Source organism: Patagioenas fasciata, chromosome 20 (assembly GCF_037038585.1).
Source record: "Patagioenas fasciata isolate bPatFas1 chromosome 20, bPatFas1.hap1, whole genome shotgun sequence".
Lineage (NCBI taxonomy): Eukaryota > Metazoa > Chordata > Aves > Columbiformes > Columbidae > Patagioenas > Patagioenas fasciata.
The window spans coordinates 7,617,725-7,642,280 of record NC_092539.1 but is presented as its reverse complement, the minus strand read 5'-3'; the positions used below and the strand labels follow the sequence as shown (position 1 = coordinate 7,642,280).

Below are 24,556 nucleotides of genomic sequence, written 5' to 3'. Positions count from 1 at the left end.
ATAACCCATAAAAACTCAATGTGGACACTGTCAAAACAGGCAACCCTCTGATCTCTCCTGACTTTCAAATCACACAGCATTACTCTTGGACTCAAACACCCACCCACTCTCCCTGCAGGGAAAAGTAACAGCTCCCACATACAGTTTAAGCACACAGGCCTTCCCAAGGCACAGGCATGATCGTATAGAAAGAGCAGATGCTGTTGGGTCAAACAAAGCACTGATCTACACTACCTGTTGCACATAGTGTCCTTGCACAGAGCCCATACTAACTGCTGGTCCAGACGGCTTCCCGCTTGGGCTGGCAGAGCTAGGCCTGGAAATCGAAGAGTCGACAATATTCATGGAGTAAATTCTACAATGGAATGAGAACCTTATTCACGTGTGAAAGGAAAAAAAACCCAAAACCACAGCAGAAAGCAGCAGTAGCCAAGGCACGTGTGTGTGCTGTGCAGAGCAGCGAGCTCCCCAGCCCAAAAGACAACATATGGATCCCAAAAGGCTCAATGAGCTAAAGGTTTGGTATATCCAGACATTAGCAACTCTAACACTGAAAGGACCATGCTGGAAACTAAAATATTTATTCAGTAACTCCTAAACTTTCCACCTTAACAAGGAACACACAAAAGCACACTCAGTAAACAAATCACTTTATGCATCTCCAACAAGCACAAAGGGCCAAGTCAGATACACCGTGGCCTACCCAAACATGATCATGGATTTTGATACAAGTATTTGGACTACATGCAAATCTAGTACAGGGACAAGGCATGCACCATGTCATGGCAAACAAGGAACACTACTTCTTCCCCGTTCTGACTACAGGGGCTAAGTTCTGTAAACATTTTACCTGTACGTATGCGGTGATGGTACAGACCCTCCAGAGGACATGTTCTGTTTACCATCGGAGAAATGAAACCCTTTCATTTCCATTTGGGAGGACTACAGAGAAAAAATGAGAGAGAGTATCACCTTTGCATTCACAAATAACCCATTACTTCATATTAACACTTAAGCCAAATCTTTGCCCTTCTACTCGCTGTGCCCATTAAAAGAAGAAACATTTTTCAGGTGAAGAAACCAAGGCCTGTAAGTGAAGTAATCAACCAACAAGCCAGCAGCACAAGCAAATACAGAACCTGGAAGTTAACTGCTGTGCTCTCCCTTATAATAGACAAACGTATGATACGAATCCATCAAACCAGACATGACATTAATATACCTACTCAAACGGACAAGCTTCACAAGAGTGTGAAATATCTGGGCAGTATTCCAGCTGTGTCTGGAGCTCACCACCCCTCAAGCATTCTGGGGCAACCTGTGTAAACATGTGATAAAACTGGAGTCTCCAAACTGGATCAAGGCGGGATGTGGCTCCCTGGAAACAGAATGATGACCAGCAGCAAAACCTGAAGACTTCTGGCCTGCACTTTGGAGATGAGGGGGAAAATGGCCTCTTCAATTTAACACCAACTCCTTGGCTTTGATATTTAAGGATCCCAAACAAGCCAGTCTCCCCTTTGACGAGCAAGATCAAGGAGCAAAACTTCAGTGCAGGAGGGTTTAACGAATGCCAAGATGAGCACGCAGGATTTAATCCTTACCTCCCTGCTGGTAGCAAGGACAGAGGGCTGGGTTCCAGGAGGGAGGATTCTCCGGGGAGCTCCTACAGGCAGGTTTTGCCCCTGAGGGAGCTGGATGGACTGTGGTAGAATCAGGGGCTGCTGGCCAGAGCCGTAGCGGGGCAGAGGAAGCTGGGAGCCAGGCACAGGCATCGTTAGCTGTGTGATAAGGACAGGTAATTACTTAATGGTGGTAACAGTCTTTATTTGACATGCCGTCACCTGAAAACACAGCACTGCTAAAAGGAAGCTCACAAACAGTGCAGTCTGGCACAGAATAAATGCAAATCAGTGGAACAGAGAGACTTACACACTGAAATACAACTTCTGGTAGTGTGGCCAACTCTGGGCTTGTAACATGGCATCGGTTTTAACATAACTGCACTCAGACATGGGGCTTTCGTCCTTGCCTAGAACCTTCATCCAGTTCTTCAGTCTTCCTCACGGTTGCTGCATGGGTGTGTTTTCTCCTGATAGGACAGCACTGGCAGCTCAGTGTCAGGCGTTTTGGTTGCAGCTTTGATGCCCAAAACAGAAAGTTGGCTACACTTCCATGCCAAAGCATTCTGGGGACTGGACCTCTAGAGGAAGTGATGGTGACCTCAGCTCTGTATTCTGCAATGAGCTTCAAACTGGTGATGGTAATAATTAAGAGTAATTTAAAAAAATGCAGCTCAGGACTCAAGAGCTTCCTGTTCCCTCTGATTCATCTGGCAGTTCTCACAATTGCTGGTTTTGGGAGGTTCTGTGACACTTCGTAATAAATAAAAAAGGTCAATCTGAAGCTGGCAAAAGAGACCAGGTTACTAGCCTATGATGGATAAAGCATTTCTTCAAATACTTAGTTTACTAGTATACTCTGTATTTTCCCCAACTAAGTTACTTTCAGAATTAACTCTTTATGCTAGAATATAAAAACCCCTCTTTAAACAAAAAAGAAACCTTAACATGTTGCATGAAATAAATGTAAGATGAGTTTAATAAAATTATCAAACTTCTCCAGAGAATCAGAACACATGTCTACAAACACGCTCACACGAGGATTCAGTGTCTTCATCTGAACCATGCTTGACAAAATCGTTTTCACACAATGAAATTCTTGATAAGATACCACCAAACAGATCAGCAAAAGTTGTAAATAAGATACGGATAACAAACGCATTTATAAGATAGATAAGCTTTTAATAAAAGGTACTAGTCATTCTGGAATCCGAGTTAAATCTGGAAACAACTGGGGTTTGGCTCTCTGAAGAGGTACTTTTAAGACAATTATTGCATTATGGTCCCCTACGCATGAAGCACTGCAAGGTCTGGTCTGCGTGAAACGTCTATATTGTGGGCAAGGACTTCCAAGTTACAAAATGACATTTCAGCAGGGACAGGCAAGTAATTAGTAAGAGTCTCATTAAATGAAGTGCTCCATGTTTGAAACAATGGTTCACAGAACAGAGTCTCTTGGGGAAACCTTTTGCCTCTTTACAAATTGCTTAGCTGACAGAAGTACACGACTCTCGGCACAAATATTAGTTTCAACTCAGCCTCAGAAACAAGTGGCTGTGAAAAAGCCTGTACAAGGGCTGGCAAGCGCTGCTCCTGACCTGCGTAAGCTGAGAGTCCATCATCTGGGACGCTCCCATACCAGCCGCCTGGTTTATCTGGCCTTCATAAACCAGTGTCTGGCTTCCATTCATGGGCTGGTAGGGGGACCCAGACTGGGTTTTCATCACCTCCAAGGGCTGCATGCCTGGGAAGGCAGAATACGGAGGCTTCAGAGCAGTGCCTCCCGTCAGGACCATGGTGCTGGGTTGAGACAGACTGGGGTGCATATACACCTGAGACCTGAAAAGAAAAATAGGCTCAAGTCATTATGCAGAAAACCTTTGGAGAATATACACACAGTCCCTGACAAACTGTATCAGGCCTGCAAAGAGCAAGCGGTTCTCTCAGACTCTGCTAAACTGACAGCTTAGAAAGAAGTGTGATGCCACTTTCCATTTTAGTTACAGGTTGCTTTTTTTTACTTCCATTTTTAAGCCTTTACAACCGTGATCCTGTGTTGCAGGAATATTCAAGAGTGACATTGTGTCCTACCCAAAGTTTATGTTTCAATATCGTGCACAATAAACTCTGGATTAGTAGTAAGGGAGGAGTCAGGTTACCGAAAATCTGCAGCAGTTTTGCAAAGTATAAAAGAATCAGCAGTTAAAGACTCAAACAGCTCTAGCAAAAAAAAAAAGGGTTTTTTTAAGCCTCAGTGCCCAGGGTTTTTGAGGCCCTTGGGGAAGGAAAAAACCATGTCAGCAAAGGGGAAAGAGAAGATGAGTGTGGAGCATCTGATCAATGCACATAACCATCAGGAACATGAGAGATCAAGCCACAAGGAAAACAAAAACTGGAAGCAGTTACCTGAAGGGCTGTATGGAGCTGTACATCTCCTGGGACTGGGAAACAGGCAGACCACCCCTAAGCCCAAGCTGAGCTTGGGCCTGTAAGGATGTGTGGAGGGAAATGGGAATCTGTTGAGCAGCAGCAGCCTGCAAAAGAAATTAAGACGACTGAGAGGTAACAAAAACAGCCAGAAACTCTCCCAGGTTGCTAGAAATCCATCAGTTGCCTCCATGAGTCAATGTGCCATGACAATGACTACACTGCACCTTCACCCAGCCCTTGCATCGTTCCACAAAACAGCAGCACACTGGTAGGGGAAGACACTGCACAGGTACCCAAGAGACTGATGCCTGCAAGAGGCATTTGTGGACACGAGGGAACCAACGTGTTCCAGACATGGAACAGGCACTGACAGTCCCAGTTCTCACTTGCCTGCACTCTTACCTTGAAGGGGCTCTCCCCAACCATATCAACACCCTGTTTACTAAGGCTAGTGAAATTGCTCATCAGTATTGACTGGTTGTGGAATTTACTGAAAGTTGCTTTACTTTACACAGACTCTTCTGCATCTGCTTCAATTAAACCCAGTTCAAAGACACTGGTACAAAACAGGGAAAAAACCCTCAATTCTCTCCCTTCAATTTCACTAACTTGTGACACTCAGTGGGAAGCAGGATTCAAGGAACTGAACGGGAGCCACATTTAAGCTCCTTTGGGCTATCAGAGAGATAAATGACTCCCTGACTCTTAAACACCACCCTGAAGACTCATTGGGAAACCACTAGCTAGTTGTATTTCTCCCTTACCTGTTGGTAGCTTTGCTGCTGAGGTATCGTCTGAGGGACCAGGCGGGGCTGACTTGCAAACACATGGCCATCCAGATAGAGGGGTGGAATATGGTTACCTAAACATCAGAGAAGGCAGGCTGTAAATTCAAGGTACAGGGGACATACAGGCACAGTACACTGCAGAGATCTGCATCTCTTTTCCAACACCTCAGCAAGTTAACACCAGAGTACCCACTCAGAAGAACCCGTAAAGCTCCTAAGTGCACTTATCAAAGCCAGCAGCCCACTTAGAGCAGCAGGTTTGCTGAGAATTAATCACACCTTTCTGTAAGAGGCTAAATGCAAACCCAGGTTTCCCACCTCCACAAAAAAAAGCCAGAGACACTAAAAGATGTTCCAACCTCCTGCAGTTTTGTGAACTGTAAGCAAATTGTTGTTATTATGTACAAGGAGCACAAGCTGCTCAGAACCTGTGACTTCCAATAGCAAAATGAGCAGAGGAATGGTTGATACTGGGACTGTTCAAGTCTCTCAGCCAAGGGTTTCTTCACTTCCCTTCTATTCTATTGAGCACACAGTGAAGGGTAAGCAGGATCTACTGAGAGACATCACAGAGACTTGCCACTACACAGAAAAGTCATCCTCGTGCTAAGTCTATACCAGCAACACACAGGTAACATTCTCCAGAGCGAGAAGACAGTCCCTCTTTCTATCTCTTGCCTGAACCATTAAGAAACTGAAATACCAGCCTGCCAGTTACTTCACATGGAAGCTGTTCTCACCATGCTCTAGTTTACTAAAATCTGAGGATGATTTCTATATACCAACCAGACAACACAAATACTGCTGCCACAGTGTGCAGGTACCTGGGATAGACGCAGAAGGTGCTACAGACGCCACAGGCATAGGAGGCATAGAAACTCCACCAAAAGAGCTGTAGCTGACACCATTGGAAGCTCCAACGCTGGAAGGAGGCTGGATGCCAGAGCCTGCGCCTCCGGGGGAGTTCTGTTCTGGTAAACTCGGAGAGTTTTCCCAAGCTTTACGAGCAGATTCCATCTATGGAAATGAAGGACAATAACTACAGACAGTTCAAATGGGGATGACAGTACTGACGCCTAAAGTTGCTCATCTGGGACCTATTAGTTCAAATTCAATCTGGTCTAGTTAGAGTAGACAGCAGCAGTTCTCAGGTCTACGAGTTTCACACCAATTCCCCACAGGCAAACAAACATCCTTTACAAACACTCCATCTCCCTTGGTATTTGCTTGGGTTTGGGATGGTAGTGTTTTCTGTTTTGGTTAATTTTGGGTTTTGTTGTCATCACTGTTGTCTGTATATTTGGGGTTCTTTTTGTTGGTGTTTTCCTTCTTTAAACCATCAGACACCTAGGATCCCTGACCACCTTCCTCAGCTACTGAAACAGTAGGAAAGCTCTGTTGCACTTGTCCTAAAAATCAGTGAAGACTTCAGCATCCAGGACTGTTGAAATACATGCCTTTCCACCCATGCTAAACAGCATATATATGCATCACTTTTACAGAAGCTAATTAAAGATTTAGCAGTACCTAACAAAACACTCTGGGAAGGATCTCTCCATCCTCATGCTCTGGTCACGGAGACACAATATCCACACCAAGGACAAACACTGTGCCAGCTTGCTTACCTTAAGAGTAAGGTCTGCAGTGGGGAAAGACATGGGGTTCAGGCCAATGCACCGCTGGAGGTGATGATCTCTTCGCAGAATGGGAATGGACTGCGTTAACCCTGCCTGAAGGGAGATTCGTAAAAGGTGAATACTTTACAAACTCTTAGGAGAATGTCATGAGCTACCAAGGCTTGACAGCTCTAGTAACTACACCTCAGAGGAATCAACCCTCAGTGGTACTAGAGACATTGAGCCATGATCCATTCTGCTGCTGAAATAAATGAAGCTTTGGGGATGTGTGATGACACCCTCTGTGTTGAATTACACCGGCTTCCATCTAAGCAGCAATTTGACCCAGTAATTTCAATTTGCAGAAGAGTTCCCCCTCCTGTCCCATATTTGGAACCTATCTAAATTTCAGACAAAACCTATTTCTGTAAGAGCTCTACTGAAAAGAAACACCCTTTAAGACAAACCTCCAAAATCAAACAGCCTACAAACTTGACATTTCAAAAGCAGCTTTGCACATTTCTCACATTGATGTCCACAGCTGAGCTACAAGCTGGACTTTCAGCATGCTCACTCTTTCACATATAATGATGAAATACCCAGACGGCTGGAATAAGCTAGGAAACCTCTAGAAGGACCTGACTAACAAGTTACAGTTCTCTGCCTTACTGTGGCCGATGAGACTTTCTAAGGAGAACAGTGATCTCTGAGATCTGCAATACCTCTTGCTTTACACAGGTCACTGAATGATAATGGAGCTGCTCCCTATGTCACTTCTGAGCTAGTGATGCTCATTTTATTAAGGCACCTCGAGGGCACAGATTTACATTATGTGTTTTAGTCACATGTGCTGCGTACACATAAAGAGTGAAGTCAACTGCAAAGAAATATGCTTGCTTTCTTTGGGAGCATCTGAGGTTTAACTAAGGAGCACCTCAATGTCAAAAGAAAAAAGAAATACTTACATTACTGGCCAAGGCATCCTGCAGTTTGGCGACAGGGTTAGCTGCAGTGCCAGAAGCAGAACCAGGTGGCAAGCTGAAGTCAGAGTCCTGAAAAATCAAGATACACAAAATTCAAATCCAGGGCCAAGGGTCACCCATCTGCTTCCCATGGTTAATGACTTTAGCCTGAATCATGACACTAGAAACTAAAGATTGTCCTCCAGTAAGCCTTGCTGAAGAGAACAAAAAGACACTTGTCAGCACTCAGCAGCAGGCAACCCCCAGAGGCACACAAAGGCTTAGATGGCCATAGTTTTGTCCCTCACTTCTGCTACCACCCCAGCAGGTCCTTAGGAAAATATTTCCAAAAAGCATATTAAGCATTGAGTACCTGGTTTGTGTCAGTAATGAAATCTAAGGCAAACCTACAGCTGGAAGCTTCCTCTAAATAATCTTTCTGCCTCAAATCAGCTTTCATATCTCAACAAGCTCAAATCACCAAGAAGATAAAATTAAATTCAATCCTCACTTTAGGATTTACTCCAAATTCAATGGGTGGCACAGGAAGTACAGAATCCACGTGAATTTCCACCCCGTTAACAGGGGGAATATTCCCTTCCAGCCGTTCCGTTCCCTCCGAACCCTTTCTGTTTTTCAGGGAGCGTTCGTTGCCGATTGGTCCAGGCTTGTGTTCCTTGTTCTGTCCTGAGCCTTGATCTGAATCCTTAACAGGAAAGCAGAGAGGCTGAGACACAAAGACTGAATAACCCAATCTCAAGCCTTAAAAATGCTATCAAGAACAACACAACCACTTCACAAGAACTCTCACTACGTGGTCTGGCTCGGCTGCAAATCCAGATTACCTTTTTATCAGATTGCTTCTGCACTTGCTCCTTCTGGCAGTCAGGCTTTGGGTCCACCAGGCCAGCCCCATTCATCTCCTCTGGTTTGAGGGTGCCATATGGAGAACTGCGCTGAGAGGAGGTAGCGGAGGATTCCCGAGACTCCGCACTCAAGTCAATGCCACTATCCCCCTGGCTGCCTTTAAAACCCTGCTATGCAAAGCACGAAATGTGTTAAAGCCCTGGACTCCGACCCAGCTCCGCAAAGGAGTAAAAAAAAAAAAATCCCAGAAAATAGCAAGATCATGTCCCATTTCAAATCGTATTCTTGGTTAACTGCAAAGGAGTTTGGCCTGACCTGCAGCATCCCTTGGCTGCTGCTTCAGCTCTACACAGCCCTGAGACAATACACCAACCAGATCACGGCTTTAGAATAAGGAAAACACGTCCCACATAGCAACTAGGCTGAGATTGCCAAACGCATTTCACTTGTGACCCAAACCAGATTTGAACTCTGGTGTCCAGACGTGAAGCATTCAGGAACCTCCCTGCATTAAGGCTACAGCTACACACCGCTCACAGCATGAGGCACACGAACATGAGCTATGGGACTCCACCATCCTCATTCTGCATCCAGTTATGAACATAATGCTGGAATTGCTCTACCAGACAGTTACTCCAGATTTATATTCACATGTAACACCAATCTCTAGGTCAAGATTTGAGTGGCATCAAGCTCAAATCAGAACCGCAAAGAGACAGTTTAAAATTGCACAAGCAGAAGTGAGAGTTGCTAAGCACAGATGGAGTAATGAGAAGCATAAGCCATTTATGGTAATATTTTATATACGCAATACCTGGGTGGCACATTAGGTGCTGCTTACCTCAGTGGTGCTAGATTCTGTACCATTGAAGGTATTTACAGGCTTGCTCCAGGAATCACTGCCAGGAGACTGAACAGAAAGAGCTGGAAGAGAACAGAGGGCAGGTTCGGCTGCTTGAAACACAACTGTGAGCACAACTTGTACATCACCCATGTTACACTATTAACTTTCCATTTCTAGACATGAGACAGGATATTTTCACCACCTCAGAAAGCCAGTGTTGTCCAATCAGTTGAGACATGATGCAGCACAGAAAATACAAGGAGAGTACAGGTAGAGAACAGAGAAGAGATCTCTTCGGGAACATGAAGACAACAGGAGAAAGGGCAGAGATATAAACAAGGGAGGTACTAGTTATTCAGTGCTGGAGGATGAGAAAACAGAGGAAGGCAAAAGAAGAAAACTGCTGAAGCAGATCCAGCCCAACAGAATAGAAAATGTTATATAGCAAGATCTTGATGTTACACAATGACTCAAGAAACAGATAACGGGACTGATATGGTTAACGACAAGGATAGCTTTGAACAGATGTTTCTCCAGATGTCCAGCTCCCCTCACAGTTCCAGCATCAGACAAGAGAAAGCTGCTTCCTCATCAGCACAGACATCCCTCCTGCACACAGAGGACTCCCCAGCTCTTGGAAACACGTCGGAACAAACAGACCCAAACTCACCTGGGCTGTTGCTCTCCCAGATCTCTGTGCCCAGGCTGTTTCCAGGAACCGTTACATCACTTTGCTCCAAGCACAAGCTGTTCTGCTTCTTAGCAAACCGAGGAGGAATTCGGGACTGGAGGACGCGGGCTTTAGCTGGTGCCTGAGAGAGAAAAAGCACGGGCCATAAGACCTGTCACAGCACTGGGCTAACACAGCTTGCTCCTGGCAAGTTCAAACCCAGATTTCTAAATGCTGCAATGTGAAAAGCCTCCTACTCATGTAAGTGAATCATACAAAGTCGTTTTGACCCCCTCCCTCATTATTCTCTCTGCAACTCTAAGACTTTTCCCTACTGCACACTCACATGTTCTCTTCAGCTTAAATTTTAAAAATGCCAAGCAACCAGGCTTTCATAACTTTGCTTGCAAGACTCTGAACCTACCATGAGCCCTTCTGGTCCAGAAGCACTTCCCAATGATGCTTTTTATTTGCATTTAGTCCTTCAGATTTCACTAAGTCTCCTTTAATGCCAAAATGTTCTCTCATCTCCCTAGAATTTGCAGTCTTCCAGAAGGTGTAGACAAATGTCCCCATCCTAAACGCCACTTAACTAACATATCCACACTGCAGTCTTATATCTTCCCTTTTAAGTCAAGTCCATCCTATTATGAACACAAAACTGTCAGAGTTTCTTCCAGTTAGTTTCTTTCTGGTCAGATGCTCAGAGACAAACACGACACCTCCAGCAACGAAGTTACCACATCGTGCTCCAGCAACAACATGTTGTTGACACAGCAAGAGCGCAGATTCTCCACTGCTCACTGCTGCCCCATATACCACCAAGTCCAGCCACTTTAGAAAACCCTCCTTCACTCACAAGTAACAATTCTGCCAGATTACATGTTTTTCTGCTCATCCAAGCACTTTTTGTGGCCCTGTGCTTCTGACTGTTGTCCAAACAATTGATCAGGTTAAGCTTTTTCTGCCCCTCACTCCTCACCTGAGCAGCCTGTTCTTTCTTCCTTCGCTCCTCTTCCAGCAAACGACGCTGCTTTTTAGTAAGAACCTCGATGAAACCTTCACCTGTCATAGAACCTACTTCATTCTCTTCTGCTGTGTTCGACACTCGATTATCGATGATGGTACCTGAACAGAGCATATACAGGGAAGAAATTGTTCATGTGTGTATGCACGTAAAGATTTATATTGGCAATAAAAGAGTGTCAGATCTGGCTAAAAGTTTAGGTTTAAAATTTAAAAACATCTTTTTTTTCTGCCATGTTTGTCCTGTTTAAATACACTGAAATTCCTTGTGTATGTAAATAGATGGAAAGTAATCTAACCTGATATTTATCATCACATTGGATTGAGTTAGCACGGCTTGAAGTCAGCCACAATGTGTTGTGCCTTTAAAGAAACAAATTCACTAAGACACTCACTTCCATAACTCAGCTCAAACTGTGACAAGGCCTCTCCCTTCTCGCTTGTTCTTTGCACAGTGGATTTGGGCTCCTTCTCTGGTTTTTTCCCTGGCCCCTCAGCACACTCTGAGTTGCTGTGGGAAGCCCTATCCAAGCTGTAAATGGAGTGGCTGCTCCCACCACTAGCGTTGCCCAGGCCCCCTCCTTCTTCTGGAGACCTACAAGGAAAGAAAGGAAAGGAATTAGATTTGTCACTAGAATATGAGTGAAAGTAGCATGAAGAAAACATATGGGCTGTATTTTCCTTGCCAGGTTTCTAATTGCACCTCAGCCTCCCCCAGCCTTTACTCGACTGAAGCAGACGCAAAATTCTGAGCGTACAACCCATTACGAGGATGTTACTGGAGACAGAACAGTTCTTGCACTTAGGAGTCAACCAACCTATTGCTCTCGCAACAAAGCCAATGTCCTCGCTTGTGCCCAGAGGGAGGGCTCTGCGCTTCTGCACAGCATCTCCTACCCTCCTAGGACACTGTTCTAACAGCTCATCTGGTCCTCTTCAAAATTAAGACACTTGTTTTGGCAAGCACCAGGTGAGGGGAAGGGAGATGGGGAGAGGTTGACACCGTTGAGAAAAAGATTAAGATAGTATTTCCATTTTGTTTCACATGGATTTTTTGGGGGGCCCTTTGACCACCACCTGTACATCATTCCCCAGCATTCAACATGCAAAAGAGACAAGTTCAGAAGGGGGAGCTAAAAAGCTTCCCCTTTCCCTTTCTTTCCCTTTCTACCTGCACGCATCTTTCCAGACATCAGCTCTCATCTCCCTTATTTCCATATAAAGTACTATTAAGTTACTACATCCAGGAATTGGGGGACATGAGTCATAAGAGGACAGAAAAAAAACCAACAAGTTCCCCATTTATCAGTGCTATAAGCTCAATATAATGCAGCTGCAACACTGCTGGAAGTCATCTGCACTAGACAGAAACACAGCCAACAGCTTCTCACCCACAGTCCAGCCTTTCTCCACTCCTCCAGTATCCCCATATCAGATGACAGATATCTGTACATCAGAATGTTACTTTACCTTTTGCTTTTTATCAGTGTCCCGTTCTGCTGGCTCTCGTATCTGGACGCTGCTCCTACCCCGGTCCTGACAGACTGCTCTGCAAACCCTGCTGGCTCGGTCTTGCGGCTCTGCCTGTCGACAAGTGGCCTTTGGCTCGAGAAACTCCTCTTCGCCAGCTCCCTCTTCTCTCCCAAGCTCCCAAGCCCACCCTCCAGCTGCCCTTCGCTCTCAGAAACTCCGTCCCTCCTCTCCCGTCGCTCGCTGAAGTCGCTGCTCTCGGATGCCGTCTCCCACTCCTCGTTGGCATGGTCTGAGGAGTTCTGGTAGGACAGCTCAGGAGAGCGTCTGCCTGAGATGCTGCTCTTCTCTGTCGTGGTCAGCTTGGGTCTTCCAGGCCACTGGCCAGGCAGCAGATTGGGGCCTCCTTCCTCAGGGTTCCACTGGCCAACCGATTCCCGCTCTTGTCGGAGGCGCCGGAACCGCGGAGGCTTGTCCTGGCGAGGGGGACGTCGCCTCCTGAACGGCCTGTTCTCTATGTTCTCCTGATCCGCTGAGTAATCCTCCTGGAAAAAGTGTCTTTTGTCATCCAGATGACTCTCGTCAAAAACCCGGCTGGAGAAGGAATCCATGTGTTTGTAAGAATCCTGAATGTAGTCCCTGTCAGACTGCTGTCTGCTCCCAAAAGCGTCCGATGGAGAGGTGTGGTTGTACTCCTGCCACCCCGCTCCTCCGCTCCTGCCCTGCCACTGGGTGGGCTCCTTCCCCATGAAACCCCTTCGCCCATAGCCAGAGTTGCTCAGTCTTGGCGGCAGTGATCTCCCAAAAGCTCTCGGAGCCCTCATCTTAGGATCCAGACTAGTGTGATCATCTGAATAGATTTTGTTGGACCTCCAAGACTCTTTGAAGTCTCCCTTTTTCAAATCGCTGTCCTCTCTGTCCAGCACAGAACCTTCATTGCTGTTTTCCGAGCCCCTCTGCCGGCGACGTTTGGGGAGCTCCTCGTATTCTGACCCTTCACTGTGCGTTTCGCTTGCGATCCGGCGCCTCGGCTTGCCTCTGGGGAAGTCCTCTGGCTGGTTGAACTCCCGAAGCCCTCGCCCCCGGCTGCTCCGCTGGTTGTTATAAACTCCCCGGCTGCCCACAACGGTGCCTCGGCCTCTGAAAGTGAACTCCCTGAAGCCTCTGCCTCGTCCGCGCCCTTGACCTCTCCCACCAAAGGCTTGTTCCTCGTCAATGAAGATCCAGTTGTTTCTTTTTGTGGGAGGCAGATCACCGGACTCTCTGGATATCTTGTTCTCCCAGGTTCTTTCTGGCTTTTCTTCCTCCTCCTCTTCTTCCTCTTCCTCTTGAGATTTCTCAGCCTCTCGGGCAAGGCTGGCTTGGGAAGAACCTTTGTCATCCAGCAGATAGCGCGTGGAATTCAGTAAGGCTGCAGAATCATCCGCCTCATTTTCTACTTTCTGAACAGCCGCCTTCTCCTTCTGTGGGCGCAAGGTGTCCTCTCCTTCCAGTTTAACCTTCTCCATCTCCTTCTCCTTCTCTTCCACCTTGAGGGCTTTCAGGACTGGTTTTTTAATCGGGCCTGATCGCCGTGTCCTCCCCATTTGCTCCTGGTGCTGACCGCTGGTGTTCCGGTTCTCAGGAGCCCACTCCGCTGTCTCTTCAGTGGGCTGTTTGGTATTAGCTCCGTCTTTCTTCCACGGGTCAGCACTGAAGGACTGCTCACCCCTGGGCACTTCTTCAGCAACCTCCGCTGCAGTCTCTGCGGGTTTCTGATGGTGGCTGATATCCCAACCGTTATATTCAGGCTTCTTCTCCGCTTGGATAAAATCAGGCTCCAGGGGTGAACACCTCAAGTTTGCAGGGCGGTTGCCAGAAGAACAGGTTTCCTGCGCAGTCTCCTGATGCTGAAACAAGAGGTCTTGGCCTATCCTCTGAGAAGACAGGCAGCTGTCAAAGTCTGCTTGGGCCTTCTTGTCAAAAGCATTCAAGTACTCCTCCCCTCTCTCCTCAAAGAGATCTCTCTGGGTGCTCAGACTCTCCGGTCTTCCAGGAGAAGCGGGGTAACTGTCATTCCTAAGAAGGAAACAAACAACAAACAAAAGAAAGTCAGCTAATGCAGACCACAGCACATCTCCAAGGGCCCAGGCTGGGCACAAGAGATGGAAACAAATAAATAAATTGGGGTTTGTTCCAAATCATGAGGCAATGAGCCTATAAATACCTGAAGGCTGGGCAGATCTGCTCTGGCCCCTGTACTGCCTGATTTCTCAAATCAGTGGATGACAAAAGAAAGCAGTTCCTATGATGGACAGCAAACTTAAGAAATCAAGGGATATTCAGCCTCCAACATACATGGAGATCTGAAAACAAGGAATTGGTTTCAGAAAGCCCCAAATAACTAGGAGACAAACTACAGAGTCTCAGAAAATTGACTCATTGTTTTCTGTACCCACCCTTGTAGGTGACAAGTGAACAGGCTCCAAGCTGGTCAGCCTGAACTGGCCTCAGACAGAAAAACCCTAAATAGCTCAGTCCATAGGCACCACCATGGCATGAACACTCAACAGTGTAAGGGTGCTACCAGGTCAGTACCTTGCCCTGTTCAGATATAGCTTTTGGGTCAAGTCTACACCTGTTTTTCAACAGGAGATGACTTAGGGTGGCACCTCCCATCACAGTGGAGCTCTGCGCTCACCTGGCATGCAGCCCCTCCATGGTCATGTTGTCAGCCTGTTTTTGATGTGACAGGGAGTACCCTTTGCTCTGCAGAGACGTGTAGCTCTCCTGGCCCCACACCGGCACAGAATCCAAGGGAGAAGTTTTCCTTTCCGCCTGCCCTGCCTGACAGTTCTGATCTTCAGACCGACAGCTGCTCCCACCGATGGAGTCCTGCTGCATCATGGGCTTCATAATTCCTGGTCATGACAAAGTTCACACCATTAACACTAGGATCTCACAGCCAAGAAGAATTAACAATCTACAGCTAATGTGACTCTCCTTCCTTCCAGGGCAGCAGGTGACTGGAGCCACAGAAACCTTTCTGATAGATGGGAGACTGTGCTTGGGAAACACACACCTGGAGTGACACAGAAGGTGACGCAGCTTTAAGAGCCCACCCTGTGCAGAACACTGTGCACCATCACTGGCGTCACGTGCGAAAACAAACCACAAACTCAAGGGAATGATTTCTACATCCTGATGTTTGTATTCACACCACTGAGGATCAGTAACAAGGTGTTAGGAGCATACAACTCAGGAAGAGATTAATATTTCACGTGATTAGACTATTAAGCGTCTATTAAGACTATACATGATTAGAGCGACTCCCAAACAGACCCTACCCCTCCAAGGGGCATGATCTGCTTTTACACCCACTGAGGCTCTAAAACTATAAAGGAAGACCTGCCACGGGATGGACAGGCATCCTACAAATCCAGAAAAACAGCTTCCAAAGTCATAGGTCTGAGAAACAGTTGCAGTGACCTTCCAGATATGGACCAACACAACAACCACGACAAATGGAAACAACGAAAACACCTTACCTGAAGGGTGAAGGGCTGAAGGGTAGAAATCCACAGGGGTGCGACTCTGGGCCATGCGAGGGTCCATATAGGAGGGCATCATCATCCAGCGAGGATCGAAGCCAAGCATCTGAGGATGTGGCGGGTAGAAGGTCCGTTGGGGATGGGCGTGGGATGGGGGAGGATAGACCTGCTGCTGTTGCCAGTGCTGCATCTTGTACAGCTGCTCCTGCAGGGAAGAGGACAGGCCGTTTGACAAGGACGGTCATGGTACAGGAATCACACTTAGGAACCAGCCAGCCGAAGGGAAACACATTTTGTGTATTAAAGGTTCAAAACCAGATCAGATGGGAAGGTAGAGCAGGTAAGGGCAATTCACTACTAACTGGGAACATGGCGGTTGTTATTCTCAAAATATCCAGAAAAAACAGAATATGTTGCAGCTTCAAGATGAGAGTTTGCATTTTCTCAACACTTTGTGAGCTGCAGGACAGCTTCCCATCAAACACAATTTCCTAATTGGAACCAAATACTTTAGAAGATGTTGCTCTTTGGAGGAAATGCAATTATAAGTTATTTAGTGTTAGCCAAACAGATTAGATAAGAACACCCTCAACTCAATTAGGAGAGTTATGAATATTTTAAAGTATTTCCTGTGCATGCTCCAGAGATGGGCCGACACCTTCAGGTCATTTCCCATCTCCCACATGGCCTGTCCACCTTCCTTTAGCTGAGTACTGTCGTGATGTGCATCTGATTTGAAGGGAGTTCTGTGTACCAAAGCAAGCTTTCAAAGTAAACAGCTCCAATTAACATGAAATAAGTCTGTCAAACTTTCCACCATCTCTTCTTACTAAACTTATAAACACTTACAGTATCTGACACTGCTGTAAAAAAAGCCAGTCCTCTGCAGAGCAAGAGAGACACTCCTAAATCTGAACCTGACACATTACTACAGCAAGAGAGGAACTCAGATAAATGCAAAGATTATATCCAAGTTAGCTAGTGCTCCACTACCTTGGAGAAAATATTGCATTAATGATATGAACACTATTTTTTTATTTTGTTCTTTTCATGGAACCATTGCTACCAAAGCAGCAACACAAGTCAGCCAAAATACAAACTGCCTCATACGTACTAACGAAAGAGAAGACAAAAGAAAATAAAATGAAAATTTCATGTTCTTCCGGTAGCAATGACCTGTGGTATCATCAGCACAACAGCAAAGACATGCAATTATTTTTAGTTTGAGAGCACCTCTTTTAAAGAGTAACATTAGCCGTGTTTGCTGCCATACATTTGAATCATGAAAATGTCAACTGCCCAGTAACAAGCACAAGGGAACATCCATTAAAGAGCAATTACTGAGCTTCCAAGCAAAAGCCAAATGTGAGCTCTTCACTGAGGTTTGCAGCAACATTGATTATATCGCATTTCAAGTGGTTATTCTATGAAAAATGGCAATTAACTTTGCATTATCTCAAGCCTGAATATTCTGTCCCTTGGTCTGACTCTGCTGCCCTAAGGAGGCTCACTGTGTCTGGAAGAACTGAATTCCCATTTATCTCCCAGCCTAAAGATGTTGGTTAGTTCATAGTGATGGTGTTGAGAACCAAGCAAAAAACAGTTTGGTGGAGTCCAAAGGAATAGGGGTGGGAGTGTCACACCTATTACCTGCTGCTGTTGCTGCTGCTGCCTCTGGAACCGTGGGGGAAGAGATTTCTGGTATTTGTTGAATTCCTGTGCTGGGGATGGAGCTTCTCTGAGCTCCTCCTCACTGCTGCTTTGGGCTGCTACTGCTGGGGCAGGAGTCTCCTCTTCCAGATAGCCACCAGAGACATCCTGGCTGTGAAACTCAGGGGTCGCTGCAGAGAAGAAAATAGGTCTTGATGAGCACAGTTCGTGACAAGATTTGTGTGTGCAGCATCACACAACATATATAGGTGTGGGCACACCCTGACTGCGTTACGCGGTTGGGTTTTATTACAATAATATATACCACCTCACACACAATCCCTCTGATTTGACTTGACAGCTCTGGAGAGCTTTGTCCATCTTGTTTTAGTGATAAATTCCGAGATCCTCCTCTGTCATCAGTCTTCTGCTTAAGCACCAGGGAAAAAGGTTCATTTCCCCTGTTACTCCTTAAATCTGCCGGCACTTACTGATAACCCATTTTTCTGATCCATGGTTCATGAGCACTTTCTTAATACCATCATCCAATCATGAGAAGATCAAGAAGCCCATTCCAACAAGGTCTCTGCTAGCATAGCTAACTGAGCACACAGAAGCAACCACAGAAGTTTGCATTTGGTTTAACAGGATTTTTTTTTTTTTAAATGAACCTCCACGGTCAATCCAAAATACTTTGTAGAATACACGAAGCAGCTGATCTCTCAAGTGCAACTGAAGTCCCCTCTGAACGATCCCTCCCAGGAACACCTCCGTGCTTCAGGTATGAAATTGGCACAATAACAAAAAAGCGGTTTGCACAAGGTGAGGCAAGCAATGTTTCTGTACCTTTACGGAAAGCATGACCATTCTCTTGCACGGCATTTTTCTCTGTGCTTGGGGGTCGCAGGTCCTCATTCTCAGTGTGTTTCTGGGTCTCTCCACTCTTCTGAGCCAGTTTGCATTTCTGATCAAGTTGCTTCAGCTTCGCAGCGCAGGCTGCCAGACGCTCCTCCCTGGCTCGCCGCTCCTCCTCCTCCCGCCGCTTCCTGGCTCTCTCGACAGCCTCCGAGATCTCAGAGTGCACAAACTTCTGTCTCAGTGGCACCTTTTCTTCTTTATCCTCAAGGGACTGTTGTCTGAGAACATTTCCCACTGTGGGTTTCTGCCAAAGGAAAAACATTCCTCAATAAGTATGGCCCAAACACCTCCTGTATCTTGAGCTTTGTATCCCACACTGATAAAATTTCCTCCTGACTTGCTCCCCTCTATCCTCACACACACAAATCCCCCTTTTGGCAGGGAGTTATTGCTATGTGGTTCAATAGCTTCATTTTCTCATTGCATGACAATCCCACTGCTCTAGACCAGCTTCAATTTCTTTTCTTTAGTGGGAGTGCTACGCAGATGGATTTCCCTCCAGCTGGATATAAATGGAGAATTGAGAAAGTCATCGGCACACTGTTTTCAATAAGATGTCGAACTGGCCACTTGAGGACAGCAATGAGCCACATCCAGCAGCGCAAGCCCATTCAAGTGAGTTTGACCTACCTGGTGTTCAGACGCAGAGCTCCAGCCATTCAGCTTCCTCGGAGGCTGCTGAGAATCCTGCGCTTTTCGGACTGAACGGGATGAGCCAGCTGAGTCTCCCCAGTTCTTTCCTTCCTCCAAGGTGTGTTTGACATCTGCACTGTCTGCAGAGCTCAGGGACAACTGTCGCTGCCTCCTGGGATCCCAGCTGTTCCTGTCATATGAACAGATTTGCTATTACATTTGGTACTTGCCTCAAAAAGCACTTGCAACCTTATCAAGTACCACAGGCAACTGACTAGCAGAAAAGAAAGATAAAAAAACCACCAAAACAAGCAATACGCTTTTCCTCCTAAGGTGCACAAGGATTAACACCACCATCACACAGCAGGATAAAGGTAGGACACAGAAAGGAGGATAAAAAGCCTGGTATTCTGGCACTCGGCTTCAAGAGCCATGGACATCCTTGAGGCTCAAACTATGGCCAGTGGAATCAACAAAGTCACAGTCTAAATTGGGGAGATCAAGCCTCAACATTCAGAACAAGTTTTAAAGATATCATGGTGCTGTTTACTTTTACTAAAACAACCATAGGTGTGAATACAGCCACTTCTTACCTCTTCTGTCGCCCATCTTTAACAGTTTCTTCCTCTTCTTCATCTTCACTAAACTTTAGTTTCTCAGAGTAATCCACTTCATCATGAATGCCTACAAAAGCAGGATTGGAGAAGAGATGTATGAGAGAAAAGAAACAGGTCTCTCGTCCTGATAAAGCTTATGCCCTCTCTGGCACTAAACCTAAAAACGCTCAGGCACTTGGAAAGCCGAATGTTCACCATAGGTACTGAAAATGATGTGAGCAAAGTGGACCCAGAATGCTGAACAGCTGGGCTGGTCACAGAAGAGGAGCGGCAAGCAGTCTGGGAACAGAGACAGCAAATGAGGAGACAGCCACCAAGCTAGACTGTGTTTAAGTGGACACCAAATGCCACGAATGAAAACGTGGGATTAACTCTTCTTCACAGCTATCCTCCTGCTGTTTGGTGTTATCAGCTTTTAGGAGTCTTCAGATCCAGTTCCTTGAGCAGAGTGTAATGGAAGGATCGGAAGGATCCATTGTGTCATCATTTACACCAACAGCAATTTCACAACTACAAAGACCACTCTTTGCTTCCCTTTCTCCCTTCCGTGGCACTGAAACAGAGCCACCACAATATCGTGGCTACTTCATGCTTCAGGGTGAAGTAACTACTTTGATTCACCTCTTAATTTGTTGCCTGAAACCAGAGAACAGAAGCACTTTACCTGCCCATCCGTCATCCGCATCCGTGTCTAGTTCATCCAGCCCCTTTAGGTTCTCCGCATTGATAATAGTGGGCCGAGGGACTCTCTCCATCTGCTGCCGAACTGGACGTGTTGGGCGAGACAGGCCGAGCCTGTTGTCTTTGCTACAGGGAAATGCAAAGAAATGGTTAGAAACAGCAAACAGCAAAGAAAAGAGTGCAGAGCGGGTGTGTTGGTCACCCACCCAACTGGATCCTTTGCCCAAATTCTTGCATGGTTTAAGGTTCATGTCACACCTTTTAAGCAGGACAATCATGGCAGCCTTACCCGTCCTGGTCATTCATCTGGTATTGTCTGAAGGGTACGCGGGGCTCCAGGCGAAGCTGAGGAAGGGGGAAAGACCCTCGGTCCAGTGATGCAGGGGTCTCAGATGGCTGTTGCGGACACATCTGGAACAAGGCAAAGCAGAATAGTCTTTTTTTTCTCCTTGCCACAGGAAGGCTTACCCAGATTAGGTTACAACACAAGCGTGGTAGTTGCATCCACACAAAAGGAAAATAAACATTTCACGTCTGGCTGCCTAACAGGCCACGTGCTAATGGTTCCCCTCTCCAGCTCTAGAGGGAATGCAGCAACTTCTCCTTGGGCAGAGCAAGGCTGCGCTGCACTATTCTGGCACGTAAGTGTAAATGTACAATAGGGGAAACTAAAAATAGATCAAGAGAAGGATCCCTGAGCAAGCCCTGGGAACCAATAAGTCCAGAAAACATATCTCAGCTGACTTCTTCAACCCACACGCACATTAAAGAGGCAAGGGTATGAAAGAGCTGTGGGGAAAGGACAACTTACAAAAGCAGGCAGCATGTCATGGTATGTAGGTGGTTGGTAGACATTTCCCATGAACTGCGAAGCCCCTTTGCGGACAGGCTGAGCTGGGCGAAGAGACGGCTCCTTTGGATCGCTGGCGCTCGCTGAGGAGGGGGCTCCGTCTCCGGTGCTAGAGGTCTTGCTGCCCAGCTCAGCAGGGGAGGCGGTCAGAGATGTGGCAGAGGTTATGTTCCTCCCACCGCCCTCCCTCCAGCTCGTGACATCTGGAAAGGAGGTAATAATTATGTTAACATTTGAAAATGCAGACAGTCGCTCTGCCAGAAAGTCTCAAAACACTCTGGTCAAGCCCCAACTACACTGAGCATGCAGAAAAACACCAGGGACCAAGGAAAGTTTCCAAATGCATTTATTTTCCTAAGAGAGCAGCAGCATCAGCCATTACTAAGTAATTGCCACACCAGTGGAGTCCTTATTTGTCAATAAGCCTAAATTCCAACCCGTTCAGCTCCCCATCTCCACAGTCCTTACCCTGCAGAATTAAGGCCAACTGGATCATTTACAAACACTCAAAGAGAAGCCACATTACGCCACCCACTCATTTCACTTGTGACCCTCCCTTAGCCCAAGGGGAAGTGGTCTGCTTTGCAACATCACACAGCAATTTTTATTAAACTATGTAGTAGATGACAGTCCATACTTGGCTGTCTGGACCACAGAACTCAGGCAGTGAACATCAACCAGCACTACATGTGAACCTGTGGTTGTTTGCTAAGCAGCTTGACACATGTGAGTTCAAAAAAAGATAGAAGCAAATGTAGAGATGGAATATCTGATACTAGTGTGAACTGGCATTCCCCTGCCCAAAGCACAGTTATGAGCTGGGACAAGGCAGAAAGACACAATAATTCACTTACTCTGGGGGCGGAGGCTTGGTCCTGGCCCATACGACGGATCTAAGGCGCCCTTTTCTTTGCCAACCTTGTCCTGCTCGCCAGCTGCTTTCAGCGTCGGAAATTCCTCGGGAGAGAAGGATAACAGTCGGCTTGAGGCCCTTGAACCTGTCAGACAAATAAGTGTAGGACTCAGAGAAGATCTCTCCACTCTTTCAATTCCCTCACGAGATCAGCCTGGAAATGTGTTTTCTGGGAGTCTGCGCCTCCATCATATTTAAACCCAAATTACTATCATAGCAGCACCTCAGCTCACATCCAAAACACTCTGAGACACCATCACCAACACCACAACACATGTCCTCCCCAGTACTCCCACACTCCTAACTTGTAATCTTCATTTAAATTCTCATGTTCAAGGAAGTCAGAGTGAACTTTTTCAGCTTCCGACTATTTTTGTAAAGACTAAGGCAGAGAGATAAATTCTGCAAGATCACTTATAGATGATACCCTGTTATCAAGCATTTGACATTTCTATTCAGACTCTTTCTGCTTAGATCTCACTCTCAGGAAGTCTATTGTTAAAATTTCTCACAATATACTCAAAGAAAGACCACAGATAACGACCAAATGCTATATGCTATATATAACCCACTCTCCTCCCTGCTGCAGCATTTTTAAGATGCAGATCACTGGCCAGATCAGGCCAGGTTCATTTCTTGTCACTGGCAAATTGTCTTGCCGAGTCATCCGCCACCCTAGAATGACAGCTTTCTGTCCCTTCTTAAGATCTGCCAGTGACTGGAAAACAAAACAGCAATTCTGAATCTGCTGGCAAGATAACACTGAACAAAAGGAGACTGTCAGCATTATTGCACTAGTAGACAGTAAAAAAAATATCTTTGAGAATTCTTTCTTAGTGTTACTTGGCTAATGCTCTTTTTTAAAAAGGCATTTCAGAATTATCACGTCAGAAGAATCAGCATAAGAGTACTGAAGACCCAACAAAAGAGTCCCATCTATCTTTATTTCTCCTTTCCTGAAGAGTGACCAAGGATTGGCTTCAAGTAATTTTCACTTTCTGGAACTTGCCCACTGCACTAGACATCCCATTGGAAGATTTCCACGTAAGACACTGCAACCGTCTCAGTTCTTTCAAATTTCTGCAATTTCACTCAACATCTGAATGGTTCCAGGTCTGTTCACATTAAAACAGTGGAACTGAGCTGTTCTCGCTACAGTTTTAATGGTATTAATAGTACTCAGTGCAGCTGGAAGCCATCCCCTGTGTGGAAATGGATGTACGTGAAGACAACTAAACTCCCAATTTATGTTAACACTGCTCCACGATCCTCGGTCAAGCAGAAGTCATTAGCAACACAGTTACTCAGGGAGACTTAATAGAAAGGCCTCAGCCAAGGTGTAAGCAAGTGCATCCTGCAACAGCTCCAATACCATTTCCACCCACAGCCTCACTTTTGACCACCCAATTCAGTGAAACTGCCCATGTCACCAGAACGGAGATGCCTATGTTCCAGTCTCTGGTGTCCCCTCTTCCACCCTGTTTTCTGTACCTTTATTACATGCTGCTCTGCAAAGTTTCCTATCTCCTTCAAAACCCTGACTTCCCAGAACTCCCAAGTATATGAATTATTCTGGTTTCAGATGGTGATGGGACACATTCTGTTCAAGCTGTGTCTTGCACTGGCAGATCTCAATAGATGCAGTTGCATCATTTCAGACAAAACACTACAGAGAGTGAAAAAAAGACTCATATGGCCTCAGTACGCTGTAACCAAGACAGATGTGTCCCATTCCGCACCAGTCTAGACAGGGAGGGCAGGAAGAAATGGAGCCCACCCCATCTCATGCCTGTCTGGGAGAAGGCACCACATACCCAGCTCTGTTTCTGTTCATCATACTCACCACCTTCTTGTCCTGCTGGCTTTCCATTCAGCTGTGCCCATGACTTTGGTCCACCTGGCACTGAATTTGTACTCTGAAAACAACAAAAAATTGCCCACAGATCAGTGTGGTCTCACAACTACTTCAGATTTCCCAGCTGGCACCTGCTATGGTTGAGATGTCGAGATCACCCAGACGTCGCTGGGTACCACAGCTCTCCCCAGATTCTTCTTGGGGCTCAAATCAGCTGTTCCCTACTCCCGTGTACAATGATGCTACAGCAAAAATCCTCCTCTCTGCCATGCCCCTCATCAATCTTTTGCCCATCTTCAGCTATTTTCTCAACTATTTCCTCAAATCTCTTGCTTTCCTCTTTCTCATCAAGCTTTCCCTTACATTTTCCCAAATGGTCCTTCTTGATCTTCTAGACTTGTTCCATGCTACACCTCAGCTTGAAGGCCACTCTGCTTTCACATGCATTAACCACTCTTCTCCTCTTCAAAACATCTCCTGTCCTGCCTTCCATGAACCTCAAAGGCTGGGAATTTTAATTTAAACTAAAAGTATGAAACCTGCAGCACAGAGGGGTCAGGTCCCTGTACTGTCTGGAGAAGCTTTCTTACTTGCTGGTAGCTTTTTTAGGTCCT

General features: G+C 46.1%; 1 protein-coding gene and 1 non-coding gene across 9 annotated transcripts in view; both read right to left on the bottom strand.

Moving 5' to 3' along the window:
- The window catches only part of PRRC2B (proline rich coiled-coil 2B), a 44,873-nt gene that overhangs the window by 4,849 nt on the left and 15,468 nt on the right, over nucleotides 1-24,556 (bottom strand). For 4 of the 8 annotated variants that reach the window (XM_065853800.2, XM_065853802.2, XM_065853801.2 and 1 more), the window contains exons 5-31: nucleotides 23,931-24,003; nucleotides 22,029-22,172; nucleotides 21,136-21,377; nucleotides 20,614-20,735; nucleotides 20,308-20,450; nucleotides 19,620-19,710; nucleotides 19,024-19,216; nucleotides 18,322-18,637; nucleotides 17,476-17,666; nucleotides 15,823-16,030; nucleotides 14,976-15,195; nucleotides 12,296-14,353; nucleotides 11,221-11,420; nucleotides 10,782-10,927; nucleotides 9,800-9,941; nucleotides 9,127-9,209; nucleotides 8,264-8,455; nucleotides 7,930-8,124; nucleotides 7,422-7,508; nucleotides 6,466-6,570; nucleotides 5,665-5,857; nucleotides 4,817-4,914; nucleotides 4,029-4,156; nucleotides 3,221-3,461; nucleotides 1,605-1,781; nucleotides 851-942; nucleotides 235-355 (exon numbers count right to left, since the gene is read on the bottom strand). In XM_065853800.2, coding sequence (XP_065709872.1) covers nucleotides 235-355; nucleotides 851-942; nucleotides 1,605-1,781; nucleotides 3,221-3,461; nucleotides 4,029-4,156; nucleotides 4,817-4,914; nucleotides 5,665-5,857; nucleotides 6,466-6,570; nucleotides 7,422-7,508; nucleotides 7,930-8,124; nucleotides 8,264-8,455; nucleotides 9,127-9,209; nucleotides 9,800-9,941; nucleotides 10,782-10,927; nucleotides 11,221-11,420; nucleotides 12,296-14,353; nucleotides 14,976-15,195; nucleotides 15,823-16,030; nucleotides 17,476-17,666; nucleotides 18,322-18,637; nucleotides 19,024-19,216; nucleotides 19,620-19,710; nucleotides 20,308-20,450; nucleotides 20,614-20,735; nucleotides 21,136-21,377; nucleotides 22,029-22,172; nucleotides 23,931-24,003 — 6,201 coding nt within the window. The remainder of the gene's footprint in view (nucleotides 1-234; nucleotides 356-850; nucleotides 943-1,604; nucleotides 1,782-3,220; nucleotides 3,462-4,028; nucleotides 4,157-4,816; nucleotides 4,915-5,664; nucleotides 5,858-6,465; nucleotides 6,571-7,421; nucleotides 7,509-7,929; nucleotides 8,125-8,263; nucleotides 8,456-9,126; nucleotides 9,210-9,799; nucleotides 9,942-10,781; nucleotides 10,928-11,220; nucleotides 11,421-12,295; nucleotides 14,354-14,975; nucleotides 15,196-15,822; nucleotides 16,031-17,475; nucleotides 17,667-18,321; nucleotides 18,638-19,023; nucleotides 19,217-19,619; nucleotides 19,711-20,307; nucleotides 20,451-20,613; nucleotides 20,736-21,135; nucleotides 21,378-22,028; nucleotides 22,173-23,930; nucleotides 24,004-24,556) is intronic. The other 4 variants (XM_065853806.2, XM_065853805.2, XM_065853807.2 and 1 more) reach the window with 4 other exon arrangements.
- LOC136110640 (small nucleolar RNA SNORD62) lies at nucleotides 5,326-5,415 on the bottom strand. The gene has a single exon (XR_010652646.1). It is a non-coding gene; the product is annotated as a small nucleolar RNA SNORD62 (small nucleolar RNA).